Genomic DNA, 9,187 nt, shown 5'->3' with positions numbered 1-9,187 from the left:
CAAATTTATTAGACTAAAGACTTTCAGGGAGTTGTTTCAACAGTACTTATGCTGAATGACAGCTTGGGGAAGTGGTGCTACTGATTCTTCTTGGGCTTTTGGTTTTGTTCCATTCAGTGGTATCCCACAGAGGTGTGCTGTACGAGTTTATTGCAGTGGGTCCTTCAGAAGCAGCAGTGAGGTCAGGTTTTTGCTGCCGTGAAGATTTGCACATTGTCTGAATTTAAATAGAGATAAGGGGATTTGTGGTTTCAAATTAGAAAAATTCTAGAAAGATCTTGTTGTCCCTTTGCATGAATTTCCCCGAGGTTCTACATGCAAGAAAACTCTTGTGTTCCTGGTAAATTCCAAAAACATAACCAATTAGTGTTTGATTTGGTATGACTTGGTATTTTTGTGCCAATAAAGGTCGTTTCACTTAGGATCAGAGGGAAAATGGCTCTTCCATCATCAGCATTGCTGCCAGCTCTGGGGAGGCTACTATCCATATTGCGGTAGTTTTGATGAAGAGTGGACTCTGTCCCGTTGCTAGATTGCGCCTGTAGGGATAGCCCAGGGTCTAGGTGATTGATTTACCATCAGGAAGGCAGGTGGAGATCCTTGCATTTGATCTGAATTGAGTAGGAACAGTGACAGGTATGTCAGTGCCCCTTTGACTGTAATAATATGGTTCATATTCTGGGTAAAAGCTGGTAAAGCTTTTAAAGTTAAACCAGGTAGAAGCAGCCTTTGCCAGGAGCTGAGCTGAAGCGTATTGGTAGGGAGCTGATGGCACCGTGGGGGCTTTTGCATCTTTTTAATCCCTGTTGTCCCTTTCCCTCTCTGCAGGGTGCACACTGTGTGACAAGGCATATCCATCAGACTGCCCGGATCATGGGCCCGTCACTTTTGTCCCTGACACCCCGATAGAGAGCCGAGCCAGGCTTTCCCTCCCTAAGCAGCTTGTCCTCCGGCAGTCTATCATGGGAGCTGAAGTGGGTAAGAATCGGGTTACTATATATTTTTATGCAGAGGTTTAAAATCCAGAACTGTGGGGATTTTAATGTGGGAAAGAAACACAGCAAGATAGAGGTGGTTCCCTCTTCTGTACTCACGCTGTCTTACATTGTGCAAGTGCTTCTTGTCCTCTGGTTACTGCTTAGACTTCATCCAGACTCTAGGGCTGCTGCCACAGAGCATTGCTGAAACACTTCATAAGGTCAAGCACAAGCAAGGTATGGTGTTTATTTTCATCATGTGCTAAACAGCCCATGCACAGCTTTGATAAGAAAACAATGCAGCAATTGTAGTTTGTGGGAAGATAACAATTAGAAATAACAGAGGAGATTTCTGTCTGGTTGTTCATCAGCTTGGTTTGCTACCTGTGGGTCTTCTGGATGCTCTCATTAGAGTATTGATCACAAGTGCCTCTTTTTTTTTTTTCCCCCCTCATTTACATTTGGCTTGTAGACTGTGACCTTGTGATTGGATCTGGACCTTGTTACTGTATTTCACGCCATTGTCACCTGGAAATTGAAGAGTACAGTGCAATACCCTAAGGATCTGAAGGCTAGAGAAGAATGTGATTATTGGCTTGCTTAGTGATGCTGCTTGTTGAGAGTAGATGACATCTGTTCTTTTCAAGCTGCACTAGTTTCCAGTTTATTCCTAAAAGCTATTCAGTGTATTCATGTAGACCTATATATATACTTATATATATATATATATATGAATGTTTAATAATAAATAATATACACGCAGGAATCCCTCTGCCCATGACAGAAATACAGCTGCCTCTGGGGAGAAATGCAGAAGCTGCTTAACAATGCCCAGCAACAATTCTGGAAATTCCTGGGGATTAGGTAGGCAAAATGTAGTTACTGAAACTAGTATTTTCTGCTTCTGCAGAAAGTGCCTTGAAAACTTTTAATTGGTACAAGTGGCTAGGATCTTAGTTTTGTAGCTTACTGAAAAGTAAATTACTTGCTCTTGACAAACAAAATAAATATTTGTAATTACAACAAAGCAGCTCCCAATAGTGTCATGTGGTGGTGGTGGTTCTTGTCTCGGCCTTAGGTGTGTTTTACATGTGAAGTAGAAGCTTTGATGATCTTTTGCCTAGATATTACCCCTGGAGCATTATCTCATAAACCTCCCACCTCTTCGTTATGCATGATTAGTTGTTTAAATAATTGATTTCTGCAGATTTTGGTCTTCTACTGATAGGTGTGTGGACACGAGAAACCATTCCTGTAAGGACTTGTTTTGGACCTTTGATTGGGCAGCAGAGCCATTCTTTGGAGGTGGCCGACTGGACAGACAAAGCAGCTAGTCACATCTGGAAGGTCAGTGGATGTTATGGCTCACAGAATCTGCAGGCATGCCTCGATCTGGTGAAAGCCACCCCATGACACAGCAGCTTTAACATCATCATCCTTGCCAAAAATAAGAATTTATTCAGTTTGATTGTTTAATATCTTAATATAAATAGTTAATATAGCAGAGCTGTATACCATGTAATATGGTATTCAGTCCTGGAGTACAACAGACTTCTTTTAAAGGGCTGTATATGGTTTCCAGTATTTGTGTGGAGTTGCAGCAAAGATTGTATATGAATTTCTAGGAAGCACTTGTTTGTTTGTTTTGTGTCTTTGTTTATTGAAAGCTCCCCCAGGTGGTTAATGATTTGTTGTAGGAAAGCTGCTTTTCATTTCATGCTGAGAAAGTAAAATTGATCTATATAAATAAAACATGTACTGTTTGCCCAGATATTATTATTCACGAGACTTGGGTTGTAAGAAGAGCAGCCAAATGCATTTCTGCTGCGAGCTGAAGGTGATGTGTGGGAAAGATATTGATGATAAACAGTTTTTCTAGCCTCCTGGGTAGCAAAGAGGTTAAGATTCCTGTATGAAGGGAAAAGTGAGGAGTAAGGACAGGACTGTGGCTTTGGCAACAGCACTGGAGACCCTCCTGGGGTAAACAGTTCTAGGTAAACACATCCTCTCTTAAAGAAAGAAGCTGACATTCACTCCATTTGTTGCTGTGTTTTGTCCTAAGATTGCATTTGTTTTTCCTGGTAGATCTATCACAATGGTGTCCTGGAGTTCTGCATTGTTACAACTGATGAAAACGAATGTAACTGGATGATGTTTGTACGCAAAGCCAGGTGAGAACCACCTGTACTGTGGTAGGTAGCTTGGAGCCTGAGCTGCAGGCTCATAGGAGGCTGTGCTGGAAAACATGTGCTGCTGCACTGATTACAGCAGATGGGTAATGAGCTCAGGACCAGGGGACCTTCAGGAGTTACCTGGGCATCTTGGACTGGTGGAGAGAATGAAACAGAGCACCCAGTGGAGAATGCTGTGAGGGAACCAGCACGTATGCTGCAGTAAAACAGCCTCGAGCCTGCCTGCATACTTTGTTTCTCGTGTTCTAAAGCTTTAAACCAGGTTCTTTTTTTATTAGCTTACTGTGTATTAGTTTGTTATTGCCTTCCCTCTGTCCCCTTCCTTTTGGATACATCTGTGGAGATTATGTTGATTGTCTTTTTGATTTTAATACTTTATTAGTAAAGTGTCCCTGGGTTCTTTTGGCCAAGTTCTAAGCTCTTACAGCTCACAAGAGCTGTCCTTTTCAGTCGTTCTGGAGCCTGCGATGAAAACTCTCCAGACTAACTTCAATACTGAGTATTGCTCCATACGTGGTCCACTGAGAAGGCTGAACCACTCCTGTTGCTTTGTGACACAAAGTAGGTTTCCCCTGCAATTGATGTCATTGCTCCTATACACAGGAGTCAAGAAGTTAATGCTTGATCTCCCAGTGCAGTGGGGCAGAGCTTTTTCTGGTTTCAGATACTAGGAACAAGCATATGCGAGATACAGCTTCAGAAGGTGAATTATCACATCTTGGAAATGCTTTTCCAGAGTTATTTTTGAAGATAATTTTGCTTTAAGACTTTACTGATATTTATTTCTCCGTTGTGTTCTCCATTTCTTAAGGGGGTTAATATGAGAAATATATATATTTTTACAGTTTCTTAAGAGATCACAAACTCTCTTCTCTCAGCCCACTCCAATGTCTATTGAGATATCACAGTGTTCTGAAAAATGTGTAATTTGATGGAAGAGATTGGCTCTTGAGGTCCAGTTTTCCTTTCCTTTAATAAAGGACAGAAGTGACAGACATGAAAGTTTTTATAAGCATTGAGGTTCTCTCATTACCTATTTATAGGAATTTCCTTCTTTTTTTTTTCTCTCTCTCAAAAAGTCATTATTTCTGGAGGGCTTTTTTTTCCATAACTCTTGTTATTGCTGTAGGAACCGGGAAGAGCAGAACCTGGTCGCTTATCCTCACGATGGAAAAATTTACTTTTGCACCTCTCGGGACATCCCACCTGAACACGAGCTTCTCTTTTATTACAGTCGGGACTACGCACGACAGCTTGGTGAGTAAGAGCTCATCTTTGTTGGCTTTGCAGGGAGTGCTCAGCTTGAATTCCCTTTTACTGCCACCTCTGAGCCCTGTAACTTGGGAGTGCATTTATGTTCCTTCTCAGTTCCTAGTGGTGCATGTCACAGTTTCCTTTTACGTTTTGTGTCTACAGGAGTACCATCCTTTAAGGGAAACATTTGACTATCTAATTCCACTGATCAGGCATAAAAGATTGTCATTTCAAAGAAAAAGGGTTGGTTTTCTTCTCTTCATCCATCTGGTGCTAAGGGAGTTCTGCTATCTGAAGATATTCCTACCCTCCCTCACCTTTGGTTGTGATAATTTAGGTTTGGTGGAGATGTGCTCAAAACCATTCCAAAGTTTGGCTCCCCAAAACATTTGAAATGGCCTACCTAAAAGAGCCGAGAAGTAAGCACCAGAGCTGAAAGGAGCTGGGGTGAAGATTACACACGCTCTGTTAGGCCTTGCTGTGCCTCATTAAAAGCCATGCTTTTGTGCCCAAAGGTGTCCCCGAGCATCCGGATGTGCACATCTGCCACTGTGGGAAGGAATGCGCTTCCTATGCGGACTTCAAGGCCCATCTGAGCAGCCATATCCACAGCCACCTCCCCAGCCAGGGGCACAGCAGCAGCCACGGGCCAGGCCACAGCAAGGAAAGGAAGTGGAAATGCTCCATGTGCCCCCAGGCTTTCATCTCCCCTTCCAAGCTCCACGTCCACTTCATGGGGCATATGGGCATGAAGCCGCACAAGTGTGATTTCTGTAGCAAAGCTTTCAGTGATCCTAGCAACTTACGGACGCACCTCAAGATACACACAGGTGAGGGTTGGGGACTTTATAGAGATGCCTGTGCTAGTAAAACATGGGGGCAGGACCTGTTCTGTCTGGTCCCTTGGCCAGTTGGCAGGGCATAGCTTGTGTCCATAAATCTAAGCTCTTAGAAACGTAGAATCCTAGAATGTTTTGGGTTGGAAGGGGCCTTTAAAAATCATCTTGTCCAACCCCCATGCTGTGAGCAGGGACACCTTTCACTAGATCAGGTCACTCCCAACCTGATCCCATCCAACTCCTGGCCTCATTCAACCTGACCTTGAACACTTCTAATGGTGGGGCATCCACAACTTCTCTGGCCAACTTGTTCCAGTGTCTCACCACCCTCATTATAAAAAAAATTCTACTTTATGTCCAGTCTAAATCTATCCTCTTCCAGTTTAAAACCGTTGCCCCTTGTCCTGTCACTACAGGCCTTGTTAAAAAGTCTCAGAATGGCAGCATCCTGACTGGCTAGAGGAATTATGTGTAGTCCGTGCTGACCCCAGCTAGTGCCTGGGCGCTGCCTGAGAGCGCTGGGACGGTGCTGGGTTCAGCTGTTCAGCAGTCTGGGTGCTTGTAGAACAGTATGTAGACCTGTGCTCTGGCTGATTGTGCCATGACTAAAAGAGCATTTGATGAGCTGATGTGGTGGACTCGGCAGTGTTATATTAACAGCCGGACCCTCCGATCTTAAAGGTCTTTTCCAAGCAAAATGATTCTATGATTTTAAGGGGAATAAAATTAGGGGTTCAGTGCACTTGAGCTAAGGATAGGAAGCTGTTGGCGCAGTAGTGAGGAGTTTTAATAAGCTGACCAAGTTCAAATGGGGTATACACAACCACAGAATTGGGTCTCAACCCTGTGTCCCAACCACAGGGATTGGGACTCGATGGGATTGGGATTCACACGGTGTTCAAACTTAGTCTGAATTCAGTGGTGTGCAGGGGTTTTGAACTATTTGTGGTAATGAAAAATGGAAGAACTGCAGATAGGGAGAAAATGGGATAAAACACAGAATTTACCAGAGAGCCAGTGAGCTTTGTACCTGTGTGTTTGTTAGATAAGAGAACTTGTTTTTCTAGACAAAGGCAATGCAGCGCATCAAATGTGCTTGGGCCCCAGTAAGGCATCAGATCCAGTTCCTGTGGGGAATTAGTGGGGATGGGGATGTACTCATGCACAGTAACTAGCTGGCTACCATAGCTACTTTTAAAAAGGAGACTAATGTCTTTTTTACTGAAGAATTCATCTTGGATAAGCCTCATCTTGTTAAATGCTTGCCTGAATCCCTTTCCTGGAAAATTTACAAGTCTACTGGTGATGTTTCGATACGCAGAACAGGGAGGCATGGTTGGTGTAGAGAAGAAGCAGAAAGTCTGTCTTACAGGAAGAGCTGACCACAAGCACTGGAGGAAGAGGAATCAGTGGTGTTCAGGAGGACAAACTGTGTAACCATGCACCACATGAAGGGCTCAGTGGTTTGATACAGTAGCGTGAAGTGGGTTTTTTTGACTTGGGGGGGATGGGGTGGGGTATGGAAAGCTTTGGGAATGATGAAATGAAGTCAGATGCCTGTTTTTTGCATAGCTAAATCTAGACTGTATCTAGGCAGGCTTTTATGCCGGGTCTGAAGGAACTGCAGGAGGAAACAGATCCTGCTCACAAAGAATCTGCCTTTCTTCAGGGTAAAAATTTATTTTTCAGAAGTGGTCAGGCTTGCTTCTTACTGTATTTCTTGGGACACTGACTGTCAGTCAATTTGTGGGTATATGTATGTAATCCTAGGTCAGAAGAATTATCGCTGTACCCTCTGCGACAAGTCGTTCACCCAGAAGGCTCACCTGGAATCGCACATGGTCATCCACACAGGGGAGAAGAATCTGAAGTGCGATTACTGTGAAAAGCTGTTCATGCGGAGGCAGGACCTCAAGCAGCACGTACTCACTCACACACAGTAAGTGATCTCACAGGATGTGTTGGACAGGATATGTTCAGTGCAATAAATAACCAAGTTGAACAGCCCAAGAAAAAATCTCCAGTTCTAAATAGTCTGGCCTAGGGACTATAGGTTCATCCTCTAAAATGACAGAGAAGTCTGTCTGGACAAATTTCCTTGCTACTGGCTAAAACTGTCCGATTCTAAAACTGTCCAATGACATGGTAAATTCCAGGCATGCACCTTGTCTTGTGAAATGGTATTCTGGAATATTTGTCATTTTGAAGAGCGGGAGTTAGTTGATTTCCATTTCATTCTCTGCTGAGAACTGTTTCCACCTCCCAACATGACCATGAAAAATCATAAACTCCTCAATGTTATTCTCACCAAGTAGGTTGTTAGTGAAGTCTCCCATCTCTTTTTGCACTGGGGGTAGGGTGCAGCTCACCCCACCTCTTACCTCTCCCAAGGTCTCATTCATGCACTTTTGTCTCCTGCTCCTCCTGCAGGGAGATGCCCATGGTCAGGGCAGATCCCTCCTCGCCCCAGGTGCAACTCCAGTTAGATACAGGTCTCTCCCAGCTCTCTGACTGGCCAGATCTTTCCTTTGGCTGTGAGAATCTCTCCAGCCTGTTTAGTTACTCCCAGTCCAAGGTTCTCCCTTAAAGGCTGCTTGCCCAAAGCTAGTCCCTCTGCTTATTTTGTTTTCAGCATCTGGTTCCTGTGCTCACTGGGAATCGATGGCTGCTTCTGTCATGCTTGCCAAGGCGACAGCATAGTGCAGCTTGCCTGAGCAAGGGAGAGGCAGGCAGACTTGCTTGGCTGCTGCTTCTTATGGCCAGAGCCAGCACTGCTCCTGGAAGGTGTTCTGCACAGTCATCAACAGAATGGGACTGTTGCAGTCTGGTAAGCCTCTGCTTACCATTTACAGACTGAGGGTTGGTTGTTAGCAGCTTTGTTTTCTTTTTTTTGTTGTGGGTTTGGTTGGTTTTGGGTTTTTTTTCTAGGGAAGCAGGTATGGCATTTTTTCCACCATGGCAACATCTCTGCCCTTCCCAAAACATGGAGCTTAACCACAATTTGGTCTTACTCAAGAAATAAACAAACAAACAAAAGCCTTGTAGAATTATTTAATTTATCAGGAAAGAAAAAGAGTTGGTTGCAAGCTAGCAGTTAATCCAAAAAGCCTGACTTTTGCCAATGATGGGGGGGAGAGGGGGAAGCAGAGAAGAGGAGCTTTGTGTACATACTCTGTGAGAGAAAACTGAGCAGTATTTACTTTTAAGTGCTGTTATTTCTGGTCTGCTCTTTCTTCAAGTAAATTGAAAGTAAAATTCAGGAGTAAGACTGACCCTTCCCGTCACCACCACCCCACTGTTTGATACAGATTCAGCTGCCTTGCAGCAGGAGCAAACTAACTTTCTCCTATCTTGCAGAGAACGGCAGATCAAGTGCCCCAAGTGTGACAAGCTGTTTCTGAGGACAAATCACCTGAAGAAGCATCTCAATTCACATGAAGGAAAGAGGGACTATGTCTGTGAAAAATGCTCCAAGGCTTATCTAACCAAATATCACCTCACTCGCCACTTAAAAATATGTAAAGGCCCCACATCCAGCCTGTCAGCCCCAGAGGAGGAAGAGGAGGATGATTCAGAGGAAGAATTAATAGACTCTGTGAGGACTGAAGACTGCAGGATTAACAATGGAGTCTATTCAACAGGTGATGCCCTCTCTGGACAAAAATGAAGAAAAGAGAGGGAAATTTTCTTGGATATTGTAACTATGGAAGGAAAAAAAAACCCAAACCACCTCTTCCTTGTTTCTACGATCAACGGTGTCTGGCAAATGAAGAGTTTTCCTTCTGTTTTGGTCTGCACGCTACCACCGCTTACTAAACTCTGTAGCCAAAACACTGAATGAGAATGGATCATGCATGTACAAGTGAAGAATTGCGAAGAAGGAAATGCAAGGCAAGGAGACTTTTTCACACACACTGTGCATACT

The 9,187-nt window shown here is 43.8% G+C and overlaps 1 protein-coding gene across 1 annotated transcript in view; it reads left to right on the top strand.

Annotated features, from left to right (window-relative positions):
* Positions 1–9,187, top strand: part of PRDM4 (PR/SET domain 4) — a 15,300-nt gene extending 6,113 nt beyond the window's left edge. The window contains exons 4-10 of the mRNA XM_010178382.2: positions 829–978; positions 2,206–2,324; positions 3,063–3,148; positions 4,299–4,426; positions 4,939–5,253; positions 7,033–7,201; positions 8,620–9,187. Coding sequence (XP_010176684.1) covers positions 829–978; positions 2,206–2,324; positions 3,063–3,148; positions 4,299–4,426; positions 4,939–5,253; positions 7,033–7,201; positions 8,620–8,929 — 1,277 coding nt within the window. The 3' untranslated portion in view covers positions 8,930–9,187. The remainder of the gene's footprint in view (positions 1–828; positions 979–2,205; positions 2,325–3,062; positions 3,149–4,298; positions 4,427–4,938; positions 5,254–7,032; positions 7,202–8,619) is intronic.

This window comes from Antrostomus carolinensis, unplaced genomic scaffold, assembly GCF_000700745.2.
Source record: "Antrostomus carolinensis isolate BGI_N321 unplaced genomic scaffold, ASM70074v2 scaffold30121, whole genome shotgun sequence".
Taxonomy (NCBI): Eukaryota; Metazoa; Chordata; class Aves; order Caprimulgiformes; family Caprimulgidae; genus Antrostomus; species Antrostomus carolinensis.
This window is presented reverse-complemented; position numbering and strand designations above follow the sequence as displayed.